This window comes from Apodemus sylvaticus, chromosome 17, assembly GCF_947179515.1.
Source record: "Apodemus sylvaticus chromosome 17, mApoSyl1.1, whole genome shotgun sequence".
Lineage (NCBI taxonomy): Eukaryota > Metazoa > Chordata > Mammalia > Rodentia > Muridae > Apodemus > Apodemus sylvaticus.
The window spans coordinates 28637385-28662579 of record NC_067488.1 but is presented as its reverse complement, the minus strand read 5'-3'; the positions used below and the strand labels follow the sequence as shown (position 1 = coordinate 28662579).

The window sequence follows — 25195 nt, the reverse complement described above, 5'->3', positions numbered from 1 at the left end:
ATGCTTACACCTATGACTCCAGATTTCTTTCCTAGGTTTTCTATCTCCAATGTTGTCTACTTTTGTGATTTCTTTATTGTTTCAGCTTCCATTTTTTAGATCCTGAATGGCTTTGTTCAGTTCCTTCACATGTTTTCCTCTAATTCTTTAAGGGCTTCTACCTGTTTACCTGTGTTCTCCTGTATTTCTTTAAGGGAACTATTTATGTTCTTCTTAAAGTCCTCTATCATCATGAGATGCAATTTTAAATCCAACTCTTGTTTTTCCAGTGTGTTGGGGTATCCAGGACTTGCTATGATGGAAGAACTGGGTTCTGATGTTGCCAAGTAGCATTGGTTTCTGTTGGTAGGGTTCTTGAGCTTTCTTTTCACCATCTGGTTGTCTCTGGTGTTAGATGGTGCTGCTGTCTCTGGCTGGAGCCTGTCCCTCCTATGGGCCTTTAAGACTGTGTCCATACTCCTAGGAAATCAACTCTCTTCTGGCGGGATCTGTACACAGAAGTCTGTCGAGCAGCCTGGCTCCCTGGTGCAAATGGTGATCGGAATGCTCCTGTCCCAGCTGCTCCACTGATAGTATGCCCTGTGAGCTCCTAGATGTTCCCCTGGAGAGAGATATTGGAGAGAAAATGGAGATCTCACCTCCACTCTCGGAAGTGAAAGCGCTGGTGGAAGATCACTCTCTCCTGGCAGGCTGTGCACAGAAGGCTTGGGGCTGCCTGGCTCCATGGTGCAAATGGCCTAAGTTTCTTGTTCTTAAAGATGAGGAGAATGTTTGCAAACACATCTGGTTGTCATAAGAATTTTTTGGGTTTTTTTTTTTTCAAGACAGGATTTCTCTGTATAGTCCTGGCTGTCCTGGAACTCACTCTGTAGACCAGGCTGGCCTGGAGCTCAAAAATCTACCTGCCTCTGCCTCTGCCTCTGCCTCTGCCTCTGCCTCTGCCTCTGCCTCTGCCTCTGCCTCTGCCTCTGCCTCTGCCTCTGCCTCTGCCTCCCAAGTGCTGGGATTAAAGGCATGCGCCACCACTGCATGGCAAGAATTGATTAATTATTTAAAGCAGTTATTATAGTGTGTTATTGTCTTCATTTTAGGTTTTAAAGTAATAAAAAGTAAAAAATAAATTACATAAATAAAACAGTAGGGTAGCCCTATGTGTTCAGGGTGGGGATACAAATGAGTTCATTCTTAACATTGAAACTGCTTCAGTCATTTTTGTTACTATCTTGTTTGCATTTTACTTCAGTCATTCAGCTCAAGTATTTTTGTGTATTGGTGGAAGAATGCCTACATATTGGTACAGTTTTTTAGTTCTCAAAACTGAACTATATGCTATTAAAAGGTGAGATCTATTTCAAACACTTCTTCCATTTCTTTCCCAGTGTTCAATCCATGACAATGCTCACAAAAGAATGTAAAAAAAAAAAAAAAGGAAAAAGCAAACAAACACAAGAATGCATTACTCAAGGAAGAAACCTAAGTAAGAAAAACACTACAACCCAAGGGCAACTATTGATGAAGCCTGACGTCCAAAAATTTTTTTCTGTATTCTAGATTTCATTTTCAAAACTTTGTAACTTAGTGCACTCAAAAGAAATATTGATCTTGGAGATTGTTTTAGAATTTTCCAAACTAACTTAGAATAAAATGGTAACCTGTCTTCCAGAACCCATTCACTCATATGATAATATTTGACTTCAACTGTAATACAATTGCACAACTCTAAGTAGAAAAGTTACAGTCAGTGGTTGAGAGAAACAAAGTTCTTAGCCTAATCAAGTCTACATTCCAGTGCTGAATCAAGAAAACAACAAAATAAAGAGAAAAGTGGGAGTGAGAATTGCTATAAAGAAAAACAAAGCCCTGTGGGGGATAAAGAAGGATCATCAACTGGAAGAAAGGTGGCGATTGCTCAAAATGATCAGGGAGGGGCTCCGACAAAGTGTCATTTGATTCAAATTCTAAAATATAAGACCAAGCTGTGAGCATCTCTGAAAGAAGATGAGTAGACAACAAAGGGCAAGCCAAAAGGACTTCACAAAAATCAGCCTCCCTGTCTGAAAATAAGATGAGGGTAGCTGAGGAAAAGTGACCCAGGGAAGTCCACTGACCATGAAGCGAGAAGCAGCCAGCTGGGGAATGACCTGCCTGTGAGCTGTAGAAATGACTGCAAGCCCATTCTAAATGAACTGGAGAAGAGTCAAGAAGATGAGTGTTACTTTGTTTTGTGTTTTAACAAGTATGTCAAGGAAAGGCCATAGAAAGGGGGGAGGGGAGACATGAAAACAGTGGAACTCCACAGTCCAGTAAAAAATAGTAAGTGATTATGTTAAACTCACAACAGTAGGGCTGACCAAGAGACTTCTCTTTGGATAGTTCTATTAATAGAGACTGTACTGGCTGGTTTTGTGTGTCAACTTGACACAGGCTGGAGTTATCACAGAAAGGAGCTTCAGTTGGGGAAGTGCCTCCATGAGATCCAGCTGTGGGGCATTTTCTCAATTAGTGATCAAGGGGGGAGGGCCCCTTGTGGGTGGTGCCATCCCTGGGCTGGTATTCTTGAGTTCTATAAGAGAGCAGGCTGAGCAAGCCAGGGGAAGCAAGCCAGTAAGGAACATTCCTCCATGGCCTCTGCATTAGCTCCTGCTTCCTGATCTGCTTGAGTTCCAGTCCTGACTTCCTTCTGTGATGAACAGCAATGCAGAAGTGTAAGCTGAATAAACCCTTTCCTCCCCAACTTGCTTCTTGGTCATGTTGTTTGTACAGGAGTAGAAACCCTGACTAAGACAGAGACTATGAACAATGTGAGGATCCTAGCTCCACTCCACTCTAAGGAAGCAGAAACAGTTAACTCTTCTTTGGAAAGCAGGGACAGTTAACTCATCTTGAAGCAGGTCACCATTGCCAGGCCTCAGTGGGAGAGGAAGTGCCTAGCCTCACTGAGACTCGAAGTGCTAGAGTAGAAGGATACTGTGCTCAGAAGAGAAGGGGAGGGGGATGGGGGAAGGATTGTGGGAAGGGGTGACTGTTTGCAGGGTGGCAATCAGAGGGATCTAAAGTGAATAATAATAATAATAATAAATTTAATTTAAAAAGAAAACCTGCAGAAGATGTCTCTCTTAGGACCGAGGAAAAAGCCCATTTGGTAGCATCTTTGGTGAACATGCACAATCCTGGATCCATCTTAAGCACCATATACCACATATATGTGACACAATAACACAGACCTATAATCCTAGTAGCAAATGAGAGGTGGAGGCAGAACAATCTGGAATGCAAGATCATATTCACAGTATAAAGAAAGCTTGAGGGCAACCTTATGTAAAAAAAATTGTTTTGGATTAAATGTTTGAAAATGTTTTTCCTCTGTACATGAGAACCCTACTCTACATGATCCCTCTCAAATTTTAGCAAACACATATACACACATACACACACATGTGAATGTATCATCACATTAATTGCAAGAGGAGGGGAAAGGCCATAAAGCCTGTTCAAATAAGTGATATTAGGCTACGAGAGAGAGAGAGAGAGAGAGAGAGAGAGAGAGAGAGAGAGAGAGAGAGAGAGAGAGAGAGAGAGAGAGAATAAGAGAGAGGATGAGAGAGAGAGAGAGATGCAATTAAAACTTTAGGAGAAAATGAGAGTAGGTAATCCTGGTGATAGGAGAGCAAGTGTGTCCCCTCTGGAGGTTTTCCCCGCACCTTGAGACTTGCACCTTACGTGAGCAGAGCAACGGTCTTCCTGGAATTTCACTTCCGCTTCCGGGATTGGCAACATGGGCTCTTCCGAGGAGCAGTCTGTTCCAGGAGATGATTTTTATGAGGAGAGTGGAGACCACAACAAGAACTTGAGCCTTGTCTCAAGGCCTGCCGAGAGCAACGAGGGTGAAAGCAGCCTCCCAAGTCCCAAAGGCAGCAAGCTGCCATTGGTGTCCCAGCTGGACGTGTCAGAGAACTCAGCCGTGGTGCTTTGGGCGGCTGACGGGAGCTGGCCAGATTCCCCGGTGCCCGAGGAAGAGAGGCTAGGTGCCCCGGTGGATGAAAAGGTGGCTGATTCGGACTTTCTCTCCCAACCCAGTGTGGAGGCTGCGGCCACTGGACAGCAGGTGACCAACCCAGAGACACCAGGAGCCAGAGAACACCCATCCCCAGAGAGCTTTTGTGCTGAGACAGAGACGGGCTCCAGCAGGAAAGCTACGCAGGCTTCCGGCTCCGAGGAGGCAAAGGCATCTTCTACTGCCACTCTCTTCCCCAAGGGACTGGAGCAAAGCAGAGGTTGGGTGACCCCGAGGAAGAGTACCACTAGTAGAATGGTGATCGGCGAGAATGTCCACCACCCCACTTCCGAACCTGAATTATTAGACGAATTAAATGAAGTACAGATGATGAGAGTGACCATTTGCCTTAAAGATGGGAACCATGGGAACCAGGCTAAGAACAGTGGCCCCGCAGAGACTGGAGACCTAGCTAGACACTCAAATGTCCAGACCAGGGACAGTTTCATCCGGATGCCCTCCTCGATGCTGACCTCTACTACCCGGGGACTTACCTCTGGCATGGAAAGACAGTCCTCGAAAGAGCTGGAACCCTTTTCCTCTAAGAAAAAGCAAGGCATCTTATGGGGTAAGGGAGGAAGCAAGTCCAGCTACACAGAGGCTGCTGCCGGGGTAGGTGCCCTGCCCAAGGCCAGTCCTAGAAAGAAGATGGCCCAGAAGAAAAAACCCCTGTGGGATGCCTCAGCAGTTACCCTGGGGAGAGCCTTCCATCAATGGGGCCAGAGACTGAAGTCAGCTCCTGCAGAACCAGCCACTTTCCCCCCAATCTCTGGTGTTGGCTTGCCTGGAAGGTCTAATAAATGCTCACTGCTGCCTTTGAGACCCAAACAGTGCAAGAACTTCTACACTGGGAAGAGGTCTGGGGTAAAGAGGACAAAGGAGTTACAGTTGGTAACGAAAGAAGACACTGACTCAACCAAAGACCCCGGCTCACAGGTTCAGTTTCCAACACACAGGGCCGAGCCACCTTGTCAGGGTGTGCATCAAGAATTCAGCGGTGGGGATATAAACACCCGAAACCTCCAGGATTCAGGAAACTCTCAGTCCTCAGCCCTGAGCCAGAGAGGCATCATGTCCAAGAAATCTGCACCCTCTGGTGACCAGGAAGAACCTGTGGGTCCCCCAGCCCCAGATTCAGAGATACTGCAACTACCTGGAACACAAGGCTGCCCCCGTTGTCCAGAGTTACAGAAGGAAATAGAGGACCTCAGGAAACAACTGTCAGCCCTGCAGGCTGTCAATGAGAAGTTCCAGATCCATTCAAGTTAAACCCAACATGTCCACAAGACAAGCAGCTGGCGTGGCTCTGATTCCTCCTCCAGATTCTTCTCTTCTTCTTTGCTGCTGCTTCCTTTGCCCCTACCCCTCTCCGAGTTAACAGTAGTTTCGAATTCAAATACTTCTCAGGAAGGAAAATAAAAGTTTGTGATATAAAGTAAATAAAGATAACTCTAAAAGAATGCTGGCTTGTTTCTGCCTTCTTAAAACGGGTCTATGTACCAACAAGGCCTGGGATGGAACATGAAGAAACACGATGTGTTAAAGAGGTCAAAGGTATTTCTTTTTTCAAGCCTCTCTACGTTTTTTCAAGCTATTACTTTTTATTTGAGCTTCAAGTCCTGATTTGTTTGCCTGTTGTTTGTTTGTTTCCTTGAGAATGACCCACATCAAGGAAATCATAGTGGTTCTCTAGATAAACATAAACTACAGTCTCTAATTTTAAATGGCTTAGAGGGAATTGCTCTTTATTACAGGGCTAACACTACTGACAGGAAAGTATAAATATAGGTGCTTGTGTGTCATTTTAATATTTTAAGCAAAGAACTCATTCAGTTGAAACCTATCCTTTTCTTATCCATGCTTCTCTGGTAAAAAAAAAAAAATTCTGGATTCTCCCACAAGCCTTTGTTCAAATACCAAGGAGGAACCTTTCCATGTAGCTGCATTAATACATTCTAAGACTCACCAGATGAAGTGTTGGTGCCTGACTAGCACTACTGTGGCACAGTCCGAAGTCCTGAAAGAAGTCAGTGGGATCTGTTGAATACCTATCCCAACAAAACCTACATGTAAAAGATCTCTATGTGATAAACTTGCCAGGCATGACAAGCAGAAAATAGATGCAAAGCCACAGCCCCAAAACAAAAACAGAGCATAGAGTTGTTTGCAAACAGAAGCAAAACAGAGAAATGACTTGGTGGGAGTCACTTTTCCCACAGTCTTTTTTACTTATATCTCAGGTAAAGTGACTCCCCCATTTCACCCCAGACACTTAGGCTGTATTGATCAAGCATACAGTACAATTCAGAATCTAGAAATGGAAAGGGTGTTTTATTTACTTCAAGGATGTATCATCTCATGGAGAGGAGAGATTCACACCAATATCAGAGAACAAACTGCAATTCGTAGTGTAAAAAATAACTCTAAGCTATGTGGCATCATGGACAGAGCCCTGTGCTACAGTTACTAACTCATCTTTAAATCTGTTTCAGTGCTTTCTAATGAAGCGCCTTTGGATGACTGTTTAATTTCCTTGGGCTTTAATTTTTCTTCCATTAAATGTGGATAATAACAACAATGAATCTTTGTGTGCAAGGAAGAATTACCTAAAGTTTATTCCTGTCCTGCGGGACCTAGTTTTTCGGGGAGTCAAGGAGGACCAAGCCTGAAAGAGAAACAGGCAAGAAAAGAGAGCGAGGCCAAGCCAAAAGGGTGTCTTGTCAAGGCCTCTTTAATGAAAGGCTGAACTCCTGGTTTGAATGCACCATGAGAGGAAGTAGGGAGGGGCTAAGGGGGAATGCTAAAGGCACAGAAAGAGGAAAGGTCATGGAGTGGATGCTGACTGCAGCTCGAAAAATCTAACAGTTTTTCTGGAATGCCTGTTCGGCCTAGACAACCCCAGGTGTTCTGCCAAGATAAGGATCAGTTGATTCTCACTATAGACCTTGTGTGAAGAAGAGGGTGGTTCAGCTGTAAACAGGAAGGTCAGGGGATTCTCAAGGTGAGAGCTGTTGAAAGTCTGGTTTCCCAGTTTGGTCTCCCACAAAAGTTTAAAGTCAAATTTCAGGAGAATATAAAGGAGCACCTATGGTTTTAAATCTAAAGACAGTAGAGCAGAACTATGATGATAGATTTTATACCCTGGAGGAAGAAATAGCTCTCCACCCCCTTTAACTATTACAATAGTGCAAAAAAATTAAGGAAGAGAGTATCTCTGGACCTTCTGCAACATCACAGGGAAGAAGCAATCAGGTAGCTGGGATAGACACCCAGACACCCAGTTAGAAGATGTCTTACTGGTTGACATCCTCTGAACTGAGAGAATCCAGGCCAGAAACCCTGTGCATACACTATCACTACACTTACCTTAAAAAAAAATGCCCAGCTCTTCCATAGTCCCTGAGCTCCATCCAGTGTTTGCCTTTGAGACTCTGTATCTGTGTGATTCAGCTGTTGGGTGGAACCTCTCAGGGGACAGGCTTGCTAGACTTCTGTCAGCAAACATAACAGAGCATCATTAATAGTGTCAGGAATTGGTGCTTGCCCATGTGATGGGTCTCTAGTTGGACTGATGATTGCTGGGCCATTCCCTCAGGCTCAGTTATATCCTCCATCCCTACATTTCTTATAGACGGAAGAAATATACAACATTAACAATTCCAATTTTAATAACTCAGCCTCAGCTATCCCTGTGCCCTAAAAAATGAATATACACTACTAAGGAGCTACTTACCGTAGCAAAAATAAGCAGCCTGCTAAATTTCCATCAGCTAAGTAAATGCTAGTCCAGTTAATATTGATGAAGCAAACCACCACACAAAATAATGAGGAATCTACTTATTTATGTCTATGGAGTAAATCTCCAAGGTAAACCACTTAGTTAAAAAAGCAAGGTATAATGTGTATACAGAAATTCTCTGACTTTGTTTGTGTTTAAATGTGCATCTGAAAATTGTGATTATCCCTGGAGGAATACAACAGAAGCAATCAAACATGTATGTATCTCTTGTAGTGTAAAACAGAGATCTTGAGGTGTCTGACAAGGAAAATATAAATGGCCTCTTTGAATCTACAGAATTGTTGGGTTTTTTTTATCTTAATTATTGCTTCCAAAAATTGGAATTAGTCTAGGGATATGGAATAGGAAGGGTTTTTTGTTGTTGTTGTTGCCTTGGGAAGGTTTTGGGAGTGTTTTTTTAATATTATAAACCCACTTCTGCATTTCTTGATATAATAAGTATTATTTTTATCCTTGTTGAAAACTTCAGAGATTACGCATAAAAATAATTTCAAATTCTCTGTTCTATTTAAAATACCGTATCCCACTATTTGGCTATTTGTGCCAAAATTGAGAGTAGAAAATATGTTGCTGTAGCTATAATAGTAGCAAAATGTTCCCTGTATTATAAGAATGCAAAGAGGGATCAGACAATTCTGGAGGCAGATGGATGGTTACCACAAAACCCAGAGATAGAGAGATGCAGATTAAACTGGCCCCTGAGAGATATTTGTTCGCTCAATAGACATCTGATATGGGAAGATATAAACATATACTAAAGCATGGATATAAGAAACCATAATGCTACACAGAGCCCATCAGGTTTGCAGAGGGCCTGGCCTCTGTGAGGCTGCCAAAGTAGGAAGGTCAGAAGAGAATGAACTAGACACAAGGTAAAAAGGGGAGCTGGGATGGAGACAGTGCTACCAAAAGCCTAGCTGCTATGCTAAGGCAAACAAGGCTCCCTTTCAAACCAGTGGATCTAGATCTTACTAGCTATCAGAATTACCTGAAGGAGTCCCATAAAAATACAGGTTCTCAGATACCATCTCACACCAATCAAATCTGACTCTGATTAGTAGATGTGTGGAACTGGAATTTAAATGTAATATTCCACTGACACAGACAAAGAATTGTCAGAACTTCAGTTACAGTATCTCAGTGCAGCATTGTGTGTGCAAGAAAAAAAAAAAAAGAATGGATCATAGAATGCTATTGGGAAGTTATCAAGAGTTATGTGTAGTCTTACATGCCAGACCAAACACTTATATTGCTGAAAGCTCTGAACTCATTCTTTCCTGGAATTGAGGCAGGAATAGGAAAATAAATACACCTTTTCCCTGATCCTCCCTCCAAGCCACTTGCTGACACCACTGCTGTGACTAACTGAGCAGAAAGTACTCATCGATATAAGAACAACCAAGAACATTCACTAAGATTTTTCATTCAAAGCAAAGACTTTCTTCTTCTATGTTAAAAAAAAAACAGCAGCAGTAACTCATGATTAATTGTCTTAGTGCTTTTCCTGTTGCTGTGATAAAATGCTTTGACAATAGCACAATAAAGTCTATTTAAACTCAAAGTTCAATTCACAGAGATGTCAAGGCACCAGGAGAATGAAGCAGTTGAACAGATTATGTCCTTTCCAGAAAAAAGAAAACAAAAAACAAAAAACAAAACAAAACAAAAAACAGCAGCCAATGAATGTGTGCTAGTTCTGAGATCAATTTTCTCCAATCTTATACACTCTGGGATATCCTGCCTAGATCATGGTGCCACCTACAATGAACAGCTCCTCCCAGGACAATAAACGTAATCAAGACGATCCCCTACACACATGCCCAGAGGCCCATGTTCCAGGTGATTCTAACTTTTCATAAAGACAACACTTAAAATCACACCAATCATTTCCAGAATACAGATTTTAAGTAATGTTTTGAACACATAACTCAACAGCTTCTATCAGCTCCTCGCCTGGTATTAATTCTCAATTGGCACTTACTAGACATAATGTTCAACCTGATTCCTTTCAGTAAAAGTTTTTCTGTCATAGGATCAAGAAGTGCCTGCTGCACCTGGAGTTATGAAGATACAAAAGACAAGGGTCTTATTGTTAAAAAGGTCATCCAGTCCCCTGGGGAAAAAAGTCACAACCTGATAGCAGTCTTGAACTAAGCCCAGAATATTCATCCTAAAAATATATGTGTTTAAACCTTCTCAATCTATAGATGAGAAAATTAAGGCATAGAACCACATGTTGATACCCAGGATTACACAGAAAATACTCATCAGGAGCTTAAAATGAAGTCATCCCAAAATCTATTCTGTACAATATAGGAGACAGTAACATCAAGTCCCATTCCTATAACGAATCTTCCTGTGTGGGATTAGGAAGGCAAAATGGTTTGAATTTTACCTCATCTCCTAAGAGGGCTCAGAAAATTTTAGGGACTTGTTATTAGATGATCCACAAAAAGAAACTATACAACCTGAGCTCATTTGCATATTCAATGTCTGTGATAGTTCCTAAGTCATACAAATAACAACACAGATTTTTCTCTGTGTATCATCAGTTATGTCACCCAAGAGCATCATGAAGAAGGGAATTTATTCTCATTTGTTCTTATCTATGCTAACTGTAAATGTCAGGTTTCCTGCAATCACTTCCTCTTGAGTAAAGATTGGGTCTTAGGGTACACAGAAGAGATCACAGATACATAGTATGCATGCTCTCTGATATGGCCTCTATGCTTGACAGACATCATCAGTGAACCCCAGTACTTTTTCACTACACTTAAGAAAATCTTAGTCTTTTTACCACACAACTTTAGACATCTCTTACTATCTAAGATGGCATATGCCTCCAAGATATATGGATTTTATTGTATTTTTACACAAACATAGCTGGAATAAAAACTAAAATGAAGTTTCTTGAATAGAGAATGTAAATGATAAACAAGGAGAGTGATCTAATGAATAAGAACAGTTAGTGGTGGTAAAAAAAAAATAAAAGTCTGGTATCAATTCCATATAGTTCAATAATTGTATACTGAGGATCCACCCCATGATAGATAGAAATAAATGAGGTTGTCATCTTTAAAAGATGCATATTCCTATAAGTAGGAACCTATAAATAGTCTTCAGTTTTATAATGAAAATAACTTTGAATTGCATGTTCTCAAGTGGAGACCATAATTTTTACCATTGTGTACATGTCACTTACAAATATGACATGGGAGAGATGACTCTGTAATGTTTGTCAAACGATCTAGGAGCAAAGACTAGTGTAATTAAGTTTTTAAATAAATAAGCAAAACCTTTAAGTAAGAAGTCAAAGTTTTTGTGAATCTTAAGGAATTGTTATTTGAAGGACTAAAGAGATAGATTGGTCAAATAAAATGCTTTCCTTGCAAGAATGAAGATCTGACTTTGATACCTAGAACCCATATCCAAAACACCAACATGTGGGACTGGTCAGGTAGTTCAATGGTCAGACAACTGACTGGTCTTCCAGGTACAAATCCCAGCACCACTTGATAACTCACAACTATCTCTAACTCCAAGATCTAACACCCTCACATAGAAATACATTCAGGGAAAACACGAATGAACAAAAAATATTTTTGTAAAAGCCCATGTGGTGGTCATATTTCAAATCCCAGAGCTGGGAACATGGAAATAGATGAATCCTTGGGGCTCACTGGGCAACACTAAGCCAGAGAGAGACCCTTTCTGGAAAAAGTAACATAGATGTCCCCTGAGGAACCATAGCTGAGCTTGTCTGATGTCTCACCCATATGTTTTCATGGGCAAGCATGTACACCTTCACAAGTGTACCTGCACACACATGAAAACAAGCAAACACACACACACACACACACACACTTAATATCTTTTCCAAATGAAAAGACATGCACATAAAAGAAAGTTACTTTTGCAATTTTGTAGCTAAGCTATGATTTTAAAAACACAAAATAGGATTGGAGATATAGCTCAATGGTAGAAGACTCTGCCTGCAAAGTGCAAAGCTCCGGATTCAATCTCTAGTGCTCCAAAAAGTTACTTATCCTCTACTTATTCACAGGCAGCAGCTTGCTACCTTCCAGATGATTGAAAAGAGTTCAATAAGTATAATAAAGGAAAATATGGATGTTTTCATCAAAGCTGTTGCAATCCATCTTTATTTGCTATAGAATCCCTAGGAACCCCAAATTCAGCAGCACTTACCCAGTGATCTTTCATGTTGTTTATTTTGTGGAAAACTAATTAAAATCAATTTTAATGATATGTCATTGACTGGTCTGGTTTTACTCATGTGTAACAAAAGTACAGAAACAGAGATTGAAGAGTAGTGGTGTGCCATTTGTTCTTACCACCTCAATGGCAAATGTCTGTTTTTATGGAATGAACAACCCACTACAATTTCAAAGGTTTCATTTAAAGCATAGCCAAAAGCCTTCCATGGAACAACCGTATTCGTGACTTGACCAATATTGTCTCTGTTCCAAAGGTGCTTGGAAGAATATGTCCTTTGTGTTGTTCACATGTTCAGTCTTCCTTTCCTACCTTTAAGCCTTAACAAGATGAACTTTTAAAATATGAGTCACTTTCTACATTTTTACTTGTTTTCACATACATATACTGTGTCACACATTACTTGTTTCTATCTCTAAATCATGTATTGATATCAGACTTCTATTTCCTGCATGGCAGAAAAGACAGAAAGAGAGGGTGAGAGAGAAAGGGAGGGGAGGAGGAAGGAGAGAGAAGGGAGGGAGAGGGAAAGAGGGGGGAGAGTAGGGAAGAATAAGGAAGAAAACTGGGAGAAAAAAGAAAAGATTGGAGATAAGACAAAAAAGAAGAATAAAAACACGCACATATGCCACATCTCTTGTCCAGGCTGCATATCTAAATGATATATGCCACTCAATCATTATAAAAATCTTATGAGCCAGATGTGATGATTCATGCCAGTAATTCTACTGCTCAAGGATGGTGAGTCAAGGGGTTCATGGGCAACCTAGACATCTAGAAAAAGACCCTGTTTTAAAACTGAAGGAAGAGATCTGATGCAATGGCTCAGTTGGGTGAAGTTATTGCTGCAAAATCATGAGGACCTGAATTTCTAACACCTACATAAGATAAAGCAGTGCATCCCTAAAACCCCAGTACTTAGGGAACAGAGACAGATTCTTGAAACTTGCTGCCCATCCAGAGCACTGATTCTGTCCTTGAAAAAAGGGTGAGGTGGAAAGTAATACAGGAATACACAAAGCTGACCTCTAGAATGCACATAAGCATGCGCTCAAGTTATACATACACATACTCACATAACACACACACACACACATACACATAAACACACACAGGCACATGCACAAACACACATGGAAATGTAGTCTAAAAAAATAAGTGCTTCTTTCTCTTTTGGAGATCAGGAAACTAGAATATAATTTGGTCACCTGTTGAACAGCAGGGACAGAATGAAGACCAAGATCTAGCCTTTGTGTTTGTTTCTGTTTTAAAAGGAAGTTGTTCTCACAAGCTCTTTCTCAGATGATAGAGATGCACAGCTATATTTTTATACTTTCAGACACTTACTTTTCCACAAACCTTGGGTGCACCCATTTGAACAGGATTTCAGCTTTAGAGCTTCAACTACGTCCAGTGCAAAAATGGCCAAACCATGAAAATTATTTTCACTTAAACAAAGAAACTACTTTTGAAACAAAAGTTAGTGGTGTATGTAGTAAAAGCCAAAGAACAAAAATAACTTACAATTTCTTAGTCAAGGTAAAGAGAAAAATACATTTATAGTACATAAACCAAAACAAATACTCATACCAGGATTACAAACACAGTCTTTATATACCAATGAGAAAAAAAAATAGACCTCATAGTAGAAAAATGACTAAAATATTTAAATAAGTACTTCATTTGGTAGTTATAAAATATGTCCTCAAACTCAAACTGGATATAACATGAAAACCTCCTCCCTGAGATCTATACAACCTTCTAATGAGGGAGGCAACCAAATGTCCTATCAAGCTGTAATACCTATGACCCAGAACAATGACCAGCATGACAAGATGTCTTGATAGGTATAATAGTGACACTCATATCTTGGCAGTATCAACAGTTGTGTAATTATGGCATGTTCAAAAGGAGGGGGTGATCATGCCTCATACAAGAAAGTTAGCCACATACCCAGGGCTAGTGAGGTCATAGATTTTAGAGAACCTTCTGACTTCCACTTTACTAAAGTAAGCATAATTCCTAACTGCATCTAAATACACAGGCAAATGTAGCTCTCACCCCCTCAGAGAAAATTCTCTTGCTGGGTGTGGTAGTTCATGCCTTTGATCCTAGCATTTGGGAGGCAAAGGAAGGAGGATCTCTGTGAGTCCACGGCCATCCTTATGGCTTCCATAGTGACCTCCAGGACACCCAATAATAGATAGAAAGACCCTGTCAGGAGTCAACAGGCTAATAACTAGCAGGTGATCCTCCTGAGATGATCTGCTTTGGATTAAAAATATCTATGATGGACTGGATTAGGCAAGGCCCAGAAGAAATTTATTTTAGGGAGCATTCCTGCTATTTTATGCTTTTCCTGTAATTATTAAACATATATAACAATAACTATGTATCTACCCTTTTGAGCAGATCTCTGAAGAAAAACAAAAATATGCTATCTTGTACTGATGCTATCCAGACAAATAGATGATTTCTCAATCCTTAATGATGATCCTATAAGAAAACCTAAATTTATAGTAATTACTAAGCTCTTTTAATAACACTGCTATTGAATCCTTTCTGATAGTCAAAACTGAATGAGAACTCTGCTGGTCTTTATTGTCATGAGTTAATTGCTTCTGAGATAGTAAGCAGTCATTCTTCTACTCTGAACACATTCCAAAAGGCTGCAAAACTATTTTTAAAAGCCTATAAAAAGGGAACTAATGATTTATTATAGGTGCTAGGACAGAAGATAAAATATTGACTGGGTTTATCTATATAAAACTTCACTAATAACTTAGTTATGGTTTTTTAACCCTCCATGAACCTGTGGAACTGTGACAGGTGATGAATGTTTAGCCAGGTAATTACTCCTAATGAATATGCATGTAAACATTCTCTGTTGTAAACTTCTTATATGTTTTATGATTTAGATTTAAATGAAAACTTGTGGAGAACTTTTTACCCTGAAAGATTCATGGATGCTGAGACAAAGGAAGGAAGCAGGAACTGAGCTGAAGACACCTTTAGACAGAACTGAAATGAAGATAATTTCTGAGACAGAATCCAAGAGAGAACTTTTTAGACAGAATTGAACTCAAGAAGAACTTAGAAGTAAGGACATAGCATTGGGAGTAATGGTATTGAGATTGGTATTGACAGTAAGGGCATTACTGTGACATCAGAGCAGGAGAAGACAACACGATTAGAAGAATGCAGAATGAAATAACTTAGTATGTAACAACTCAAAATACTGAGAAAGCAATATGCAAAATGCTAAGAGGAAGAGGAAAAAAGAAGGTGCAGAGAGAGCAGAAGGAGCAGGCAGGCGTCTCCTCACCATGGGATAGAACAACTCTTTTCTCAATAGCAAGGCAGGCTTAGTCTTATTAAAGAGAACAAAACTTTCTTCTTAGAAACCTGGGCTCAATTCATTTAGCAATAAAAGGGTAGAAGCTTTTTGTTTCTCTATGCAACAAAGAAGAGAACACATTTTCATCCAGAATAAGTAAGTTATTTCTACACTGGTGCTTGGTCTTTTCCTCCAAATGCATATGTAAGTATGGGTGTGTATATGTAAGCATGTAATTATGAGATAGCGTGAAAGCTGGGCCCAGTTGGTTCCAGAGATTTAAATCTCTTAAATGGAGATTTCAGAAATGTGTATGAATGAATCTTTATATGAATTTATATGCCTTTAATCCATATTTGCTTGTCTAAAAGTTTTTCCTTCTGTGAGCATGATTCTCTTCTCCTGGTTCAATCGAAGTTTGCTGCTCCAAACTTCCCCCTAGCCTGACAAGCAAGAAGCATCTGGACAAAAGGGAAAAAGGCTCTAGGAATTAATCTTTTACTTAATACCCTGCTGGTTTACAATTAGGTGCTAAATGCCAGAGACTGCAGTTTCTGGCCTCAAAGAGATTCAGGTAGGTCAGCTACAGTAGCAAAGTAACTTAGACTTAGATAGATAAATGTGTTCTTATTAAACAGCAATCCTAAATATCTCATAAGACCAAGGCTTACCCTCGCTAGCATTCTTTGTCCTCCACTACCTCAATAAGAACCAAGAACAAGAAAGATGACACCTAGGCTGGCCCTGTGAAAGACCCTTACTCAAAAGAAAATATAGAGGAAGGAAGGAAGGAAGGAAGGAAGGAAGGAAGGAAGGAAGGAAGGAAGGAAGGAAGGAAGGTTAAGGAAATGCCAAGTACATGCAAAAGGGATGGCTTGACACAGTTCCTGTCCCTGAAGTAGAGCTAAGACATCATAGGCCTCCATGAGTGTTAACAATTTCTAGCACATGAGGTTTGTTTGTACGAAAATGTACATATTTTCATGTTCCTCCCTCGGGGAATGCTCTCCCTGTTAAGGTTAATGACTCTATGATAACTAGGAAGAGTTATGACTCCAGGAAGAAAAGAATGTGTCTCTGTAATGCTAAGACCTTCAAGACAGCCCTTAAGGATGTGGGAAAGAACTCTAAAAACATGAGTTCAAAACTATATAAACAGAACTTCTCAGCTATGTAAAATATAAAGATATATTATGAATTATATGAGGGGTTTCACAGACCTAAAAGAACAGAGGCAGCTACACTTGAGTCAGCTTGTCAGAAATATATTAAGGAAGGAGATAAATAGATTTAGGGAGTGGTGATCTCAGAGCAAGATCCCACCCAGAAAAACTTATTGTGTGTGCTTATAGAGGCAGGCAGATTTCTGAGTTCAAGGTTAGCATGAGACAGAGCAAGTTGAGGTCCAGGCATGGTGGGAATGGTGATCTCAGAGGGAGATTCCACTCACCTAACTATTGCCTGTGTTTACAAATATAGGCAGATTTTTAAATTCATTTGCCACCAAAAAAAAAAGTGTACTTGGTGGTGTATTCGTCTAAGAATCAAGGGGCTAAAGTCATAAAATGCTGATTCATGGAATTATCCAAAGAGAACCTTGGTAAATGATTGAATTTATATGTAAATAAAATGCTGAGCTCTTGGTCTGCAAGATATGAGCTGTCTAGAGAACTATTGCAGTTCTTTTTTTTTCTCTTTTTTTCTCTCTCTCTTTTTTTTATTTTCTATATTCTATGTTTACATTCCAAATGATTTTCCCTTTCCCAGTTCCCCCCTCCCCATAAGTTCGCTAAGCCCTCTTCCCTCTGCCCATTCTCCTATCAACCCCCTCCTACTTCTCTGTCTTGATGCTCCCCTACAATGCTGGAATAAGCCTTTTCAGGATCCAGGACCTCTCCTTCCTTCTTCTTGGGAGTCATTTGATATGTGAATTGTGTCTTGGGTATTCAGATTTTCTGAGCTAGTATCCACTTATCAGTGACTGTATTCTATGTGTGTTCTTTTGTGACTGGGTTACCTCCCTTAGGATTATATTTTCCAGATCTAACCATTTGTCTAAGAATTTCATGAATTTATTGTTTTTAATTACTGAGTAGTATTCCATTGTATAAATATACCACGTTTTCTGTATCCATTCCTCCATTGAGGGACATCTGGGTTCTTTCCAGTTTCTGGCTATTATAAATAGGACTGCTACCAACATAGTGGAGTATGTGTCTTTATTGCATGCTGGGGAATCCTCTGGGTATATGCCCAGGAGTGGTATTGCAGTGTCCTCCGGAAGTGTTATGTCCAATTTTCTGAGGAACAGCCAGACTGATTTCCAGAGTGGTTGTACCAACTTTCATTCTCACCAGCAGTGGAAGAGTGTTACTCTTTCTCCACATCCTTGAAAACACCTACTGTCTCCTCAGGTTTTAATCTTAGCTATTCTAAGCAGTTCTTTTTTAGAACTTGTCTGTCAGACTTTCTGACTTTGGTCAGAAAAAACTAAGAATTTTTTCTAGCAGGTTTTCTGACCTGTGAACTATCCAGAGAGCCTTTAGAATTTTTTTCCTAGCAAAAGAGAGCTATCTGTAACAGAGAGCTGTTCTAAGCAGAGAGCTGTCTAAGGAGCCATCTTGAGCAGACTACAGAATTTTTAGCTATACCTACGATTAACTCTGAGTAGTTCTTTCACTGCTCCAAATACCCTATCCACAAGAACCCCTCTCCAAGATGAAGCTGACCCATGACAAGAATAAAAGAAAAAGAAAAAAGAAAGAAAAGAAAAAGGAAAAAGAAAACTTCTCTTTGCAACAAACTACAACTGGTCAAAGTACAGAAAACAATTGCTGATGTGTGCACACAGCCACAGTGGATACATTTACAACTCAAGTCCAGCACTTAAGGCTCAGAAAACATCACAGAGAGGGTGTGGAAAAATTTTGAGATACAGAAGATCAAAAAGTCTACTGTGCTATTGTCTCTCCTAAAAATGTTGGGGAAGCTTTACCCATGATACCTCAACAATGTGGCTCCCTAAATAAGACCTGACAGAGACAACACCAGTAGATATCCTCACACGGAAGGAGGAACTCTCATGGAGTCCGTTCCCTAAAGAAATAACTATATTCAGCTAGAGAATGCTGAAGGCCAGAGAAATATAAGCAGTTATACATGCATATATATATATATATATATATATATATATATATATATATATATATATATATATATATGCATGTGTGTGTGTGTGTGTGTGTGTGTGTGTGTGTGTTAACAATAATGATTAAAGTAAAAGAGGCCATGAATTGGGTAGAGTAAGGGGACAGGTGGACATAGGAGGAGTTGGAGGGAAGAAATGATGTAATTACATTTTAATTTCAAAAATAAATTTAAAATAAATAAAAATAAAATGTGGGAGTCCTCTGGAGCAAGCCAAGTTGCCCTAAGCGCCTGATATCCAAGAGGGACCTCCATTCTCCGCCTACCCCATTACTCACCTTAATCCTGAACCATACAGGTAAGTTTCTCTTCCTCTACTAATCTATCCTGCTCTGCTCCTAGAGTCTTGTGGAGCAAGGCAAGCTGACCTGAGCAGCCTGCTATCCCAGGAGGACCTCTGATCTCCCACCGCGCGGGCCATTTCATCAAATCTATGGATCCTGAACCATAATAAGTTTCCCTTTCCTGCCTATCTTCCCTGCTTGCTGAGTCCACTGAAGCAAGCAAGCCGCTCTGAGAGGACTGCTATCCCAGGGGGGACCTCCATTCTTCCTGTCACATCTCCTTCCATCTTCATCAGACATGCTGAGCCAGAAACATAAAGATAAGCTTCCCTTCCCCCACCCATCTTCGCTGCTCCCTGAGTCCTCTGGGCATCCTCAGCTGCCCTGAGCAGCCTGCCATCCCACAGGGACCTGCATTTTCCCATCACCTCTCTGCCCACCTTCATGAGATCTGCGGCTCTTGAACCATACAGACCTACAGATCCGGAACCATACAACCCAAGTACACCCATCAAAGGCCTGTCACACCAGGACCATAGAGATGAAACCCCCTCCCAATACCTACTACAACAGGAACATCCAGGGACCAAAGCCACTGAGAGGGCTAAAAGTCCACAAAAGAAAACAATCCACAAAAGCCAGGACAATATGATACCTTCAGAGCACAGCCACCCTACTACAGCAAGCCCTGGATATTCTAACATAACCAAAGCACACAAAAATGCCTTAAAAACAATCTTATAAATATGATAGAGGCCTTTAAAGAGGAAATTAATAAATTGCTTAAAGAAATACAGGAAAATACAATAAAACATTTAGAGGTCTTTAAAGAGGAAATAAATTCCTTAAAGATACATAGGAAATACAAGTAAAAGGATAAAGAAATAAATAGAACTGTGTAAGACCTGAAAGTGGAAATAAAATCAATAAAGAAAACACAAGCTCAGGGGATCTTGGAGATGAAACACCTAGGGGAGAGAACAGGAACAATAAATGCAAGCATGGCTAGCAGAATATAGTAGATGGAATAGAGAACCTCAGGTGTATAAGATGCAATCAAAGAAATTGATACATCAGTCAAAGAAAATGTGAAATCTAAAAGATTCCTGACAAAAATCATCCAGGATATCTGGGATACTGTGATGGTTTATATATGCTTGGCACAGGCAGTGGCACTATTAAAAGGTGTGGCCTTGTTAGAGTAGGTGTGCCACTGTGAGCATGGGTTTTAATACCCTCATCCTAGCTGCCTGGAATCCAGTCTTCTGCTAACTTAATTCAGAACAAGAGGTCAAACTCTCAGCTCCTCGAGCCCCATGTCTGTCTGGATGCTGCCATCCTCCTGTCTTGATAATGGACTAAACCTATAAGCCATCTCTGATTAAATGTCATCCTTGTAAGATTTGCCTTATATCAGGCTAAAAATCTAAACATAATCTACAGAGAGAATCATAACTCTGTTAGAAATGATGATAGAGTATTTTATCTAATTGACATATATGATAGACTTGATGTCATTTGTATATCATACTGTATAACTGGAGATGGAGCAGAATTTGAGGGAACCAACAACCAGCCCAACTTGTGTGGAATGGAGTGACCAGAAAGGGACAGTAAAGTGAATAAGTACAAAGTATATATAATGATTTTAAAAGTTAATTTAAAAAGTAAAGTATGTTCTACAACGTGGTAGCATTGTTGAGAATATATAAGGAGTATAAGTACTGATAAGTACTCCATGACAGAAAATATAAGTCAAATCCAAGCCAGGAAAACTACAGTGTGCAAATAGTATCAAATGATGTGAAATTGTACTTTATCTAGTTGCCTGCTAAGGAAATATACACTCAGACTATAGTGATGCATTCTCTCTCACACATAGATCCAGCTTTTAACTGTTATATGTGTGTATGCATATGAGTGTGAGTGTAGGTATACATTGTGACATAGAAAGAGTACCATGAGAGTTTTGAGGAAAGAGGATAATTAATTGAATGCATGTCATGAATGTGGAAAGGGACTTACTGAGAGCTAAAAGACTAGGAGGGGAGAAGAGGGTGGAGGAAAATTCAAGGAAGAACAATTAACAAAGACAAATTGTATATGAAAATGCCATAATGAAGCCTATTACTTTATGTGCTAATTAAAAGTTAAGGAACTATAATTAGAACCTTCTGCACTCCCACTGGGAGGACTAATGTGAACAAGAATGACAATGCTAGGTGTAAAGCAATCACTTTTAAGAATGCTTTGGGAACATTTACTAAATAAGGCATATACACATGATACTATATATTCTTCTTCCTCCAAAAAATATTATAACCTCATATTTTACATACTATTACAACAACTCTGACCATCATATCATTAGATATGACACAGGTGAAGAATTATATAAAATTCATTAACTAATCAAGACACAGAGATGAGGAAATGGCCCAAATGCCTATTCAGAGCAAAATGGATAAATGGATCTCAGTGCATGATAAAATGGATGACTTTACCATCATAAAGATGAATAATAATTACTGCATCGGACAACTGGAAATGGGTTAGGAGAGGAAAGGGAGGAAATAAAAGGAAAGGGGAAGGGAATGGAAGAAAGATCATGGAGAAAGTTACAAGTGTGTGTGTGTGAGTGTGTGTGTGTGTATGTACATACATGCACATATGTACAGTTAGTTCATTCTAAAATAATCTAGCCAATGAAATAAATATGCTGCTGCTCTCCTGAATCAGAAATCCATGCTGTGTAGGGAAAGGAAGATGAAGAATTATCTAGATGGTGTACCATGCATTTGCATATTGTGCACCCAAAGTGTATCCTCTGTAGATCCTGATAAGGGAGTTTCAAGATGAGTTTCACAGAGAATTGGAATTATCAGATAAATTAATAATTGGCAAAATCAACAAACACCCAAGAAGTGTGAGAGGGAGTGTGGATAAGCGCAAGTCTGCCCCACAACTCCTCTCCTATCTATTTTCTGTGTGTGAATTTTCTGTGACATCTCAATGAAGAAGTTATTATGTATAGAGCTATCTGGCTACTCCGTGTTTTTAAAAAACCTACTGTATAAACCATGGACCTGTGAAGCACAGATTCACAAAGTGACTGCATAGCCATTTTTCATACTTTGTGTCAACACAACACAATCTCGGTAAGAAAAACAGAAACTCTATTACTTATTGATTTTGGGGGGTTCTTTAATATTGTCATCTCCTCTAGCCTTCCTGCTCTGGAAGGGAAGTGTCTGGTTGTAATTTTGGGTGATTTTGGTTGTGAGTCTAGCCTTTAATAACTGGGCCATCTTTTCAGCCCTGATTATAATTTCTTTTTTTTTTTTTTTTGTATTTTAATAAATTTATTTTTTTCTTCTTTTTTCTTTTTTTTATTCGATATATTTTTATTTACATTTCAAATGACTTTCCCTTTTCTGGTCCCCCACTCCCTGAAAGTAACATAAGTCCCCTTCCCTCCCCCTGTTCTCCCACCCACTCCTTCCCCACTTCTCTGTTCTGGTTTTGCCTTATATTGCTACACTGAGTCTTTCCAGAACCAGGGGCCACTCCTCCGTTCTTCTTGTACCTCATTTGATGTGTGGATTATGTTTTGGGTATTCCAGTTTTCCAGGCTAATATCCACTTATTAGTGAGTGCATACCATGATTGAGCTTTTGAAACTGGGTTACCTCACTTAGTATGATGTTCTCCAGCTCCATCCATTTGCCTAAGAATTTCATGAATTCATTGTTTCTAATGGCTGAATAGTACTCCATTGTGTATATATACCACATTTTTTGCATCCATTCTTCTGTTGAGGGATACCTGGTTTCTTTCCAGCTTCTGGCTATTATAAATAGAGCTACTATGAACACAGTGGAGCATTTATCCTTATTACATGCTGGGGAATCCTCTGGGTATATGCCCAGGAGTGGTATAGCAGGATCTTTCAGAAGTGAGGTGCCCAGTTTTCTGAGGAACCGCCAAACTGATTTCCAGAGTGGTTGTACCAATTTGCAACCCCACCAGCAGTGGAGGAGTGTTCCTCGTTCTCCACATCCTCTCCAACACCTGCTGTCTCCGGAGTTTTTTTTTCTTTTTTTTTTTTTCTTTATTGATATATTTTTTATTTACATTTCAAATGATTTACCCTTTTCGGGGTCCCCATTCCCTGCAAGTCCCATAAGCCCGCTTCCCTCTCCCTGTTCCTCCATCTACCCCTTCCCACTTCCCTGTTCTGGTATTCCCCTATACATTTGCACTGAGTCTTTCCAGAACCAGGGGCCACTCCTCCATTCTTTTTGGACATCATTTAATATGTGGATTATGTCTTGGGTATTCAAAGTTTCTAAACTAATATCCACTGATCAGTGAGTGCATACCATGATTGATCTTTTGAGACCGGATTACCTCACTTAGGATGATGTTCTCCAGATCCATCCATTTGTCTAAGAATTTCATGAATTCATTGTTTCTAATGGCTGAATAATACTCCATTGTGTAAATATACCATATTTTTTGTATCCATTCATCCATTGAGGGATACCTGAGTTCTCCAGCTTATGGCTACTACAAATAGGGCTGCTATGAACATATTGGAGCATATGTCCTTATTGCATGCCCAAGAATCCTCTGGGTGTATGCCCAGGAGTGATATAGTAGGGTCCTCAGGAAGTGTCACGCCCAGTTTTCTGAGGAACTGCTAGACTGATTTCCAAAGTGGTTGCACCATCTTGCAATCCCACCAGCAGTGGAGGAGTGTTCCTCTTTCTCCACATCCTCGCCAACACCTGCTGTCTCCTGAGTTTTTGACCTTAGCCATTCTGACTGGTGTGAGGTGAAATCTCAGGGTTGTTTTGATTTGTATTTCCCTAATGATTAATGATGTTGAACATTTCTTAAGGTGTTTATCAGTCCTCCGAAGTTCTTCATGTGAAAATTCTTTGTTTAGCTCCGTACCCCACTTTTTAATGGGGTTATTTGGTTCTCTGGGTTCTACCTTCTTGAGTTCTTTGTATATATTAGATATTAGCCCTCTTTCAGTTTAGGGTTGGTGAAGATCCTTTCCCAATCTGTTGGTTGACGTTTTGTCCTTTTGACAGTGTCCTTTGCCTTACAGAAACTTTGTAGTTTTATGAGGTCCCATTTGTCAATTCTTGATCTTAGAGCATAAGCTATTGGTGTTCTATTCAGGAACTTTTCCCCTGTGCCCATGTCCTCAAGGGTCTTCCCCAGTTTCTTTTCTATTAGTTTTAGTATGTCAGGTTTTATGTGGAGGTCCTTGATCCATTTGGAGTTGAGCTTAGTACAAGGAGATAAGAATGGATCGATTCGCATTCTTCTGCATGCTGATCTCCAATTGAACCAGCACCATTTGTTGAAAAGACTATCTTTTTTCCACTGGATGCTTTCAGCTCCTTTGTCGAAGATCAAGTGACCATAGGTGTGTTGGTTCATTTCTGGGTCTTCAATCCTATTCCATTGATCTGCTTGCCTGACATTGTACCAATACCATGCAGTTTTTATCACTATTGCTCTGTAGTAAAGTTTGAGGTCTGGGATACTGAATCCCCCTGATGTTCTTTTACTGTTGAGAATAGTTTTAGCTATCCTGGGTTTTTTTGTTATTCCAGATGAATTTGAGAATTGCTCTTTCTAGCTCTATAAAGAACTGGGTTGGGATATTTATGGGGATAGCATTGAATCTGTAGATTGCCTTTGGCAAGATGTCCATTTTAACTGTATTAATCCTGCCAATCCATGAGCATGGAAAATTTTTCCATTTTCTGAGATCTTCTTCAATTTCCTTCTTCAGAGATCTGAAGGTCTTGTCATTTAGGTCTTTCACTTGTTTGGTTAGAGTCACCCCAAGGTACTTTATAGTGTTTGTGGCTATTGTGAAGGATGTTATTTCCCTAATTTCTTTCTCAGTCTGCTTATCCTTTGAGTATAGGAAGGCTACTGATTTGCTTGAGTTGATTTTATAACCTGCCACTTTTCTGAAGTTGTTTATCAGCTGTAGGAGTTCTCCAGTGGAGTTTTTGGGGTCACATAGGTAGACTATCATATCATCTGCAAATAATGATAGTTTGACTACTTCCTTTCCAATTTGTATCCCTTTGACCTCCTTATGTTGTCTAATTGCTCCAACTAGGACTTCAAGAACTATATTGAAAAGATAAGGAGAGAAGGGTCAGCCTTGTCTAGTCCCTGATTTTAATGGGATTGCTTCAAGTTTCTCTCCATTTAGTTTGATGTTGGCTACCAGTTTGCTGTATAAT

General features: G+C 39.9%; 1 protein-coding gene across 1 annotated transcript; it reads left to right on the top strand.

Moving 5' to 3' along the window:
• Positions 1-3775: 3775 nt before the first annotated feature.
• On the top strand, positions 3776-5323 carry LOC127667452 (uncharacterized protein CXorf49 homolog). The gene has a single exon (XM_052160433.1). The coding sequence runs from the start codon at positions 3776-3778 to the stop codon at positions 5321-5323; it is 1548 nt and encodes a 515-aa protein (XP_052016393.1).
• The last annotated feature ends 19872 nt before the right edge of the window (positions 5324-25195 follow it).

Bases quoted from the DNA above. Each gene is read 5' to 3' on its own strand.
- LOC127667452 (XM_052160433.1), top strand. From the start codon at position 3,776: ATGGGCTCTTCCGAGGAGCAGTCTGTTCCAGGAGATGATTTTTATGAG.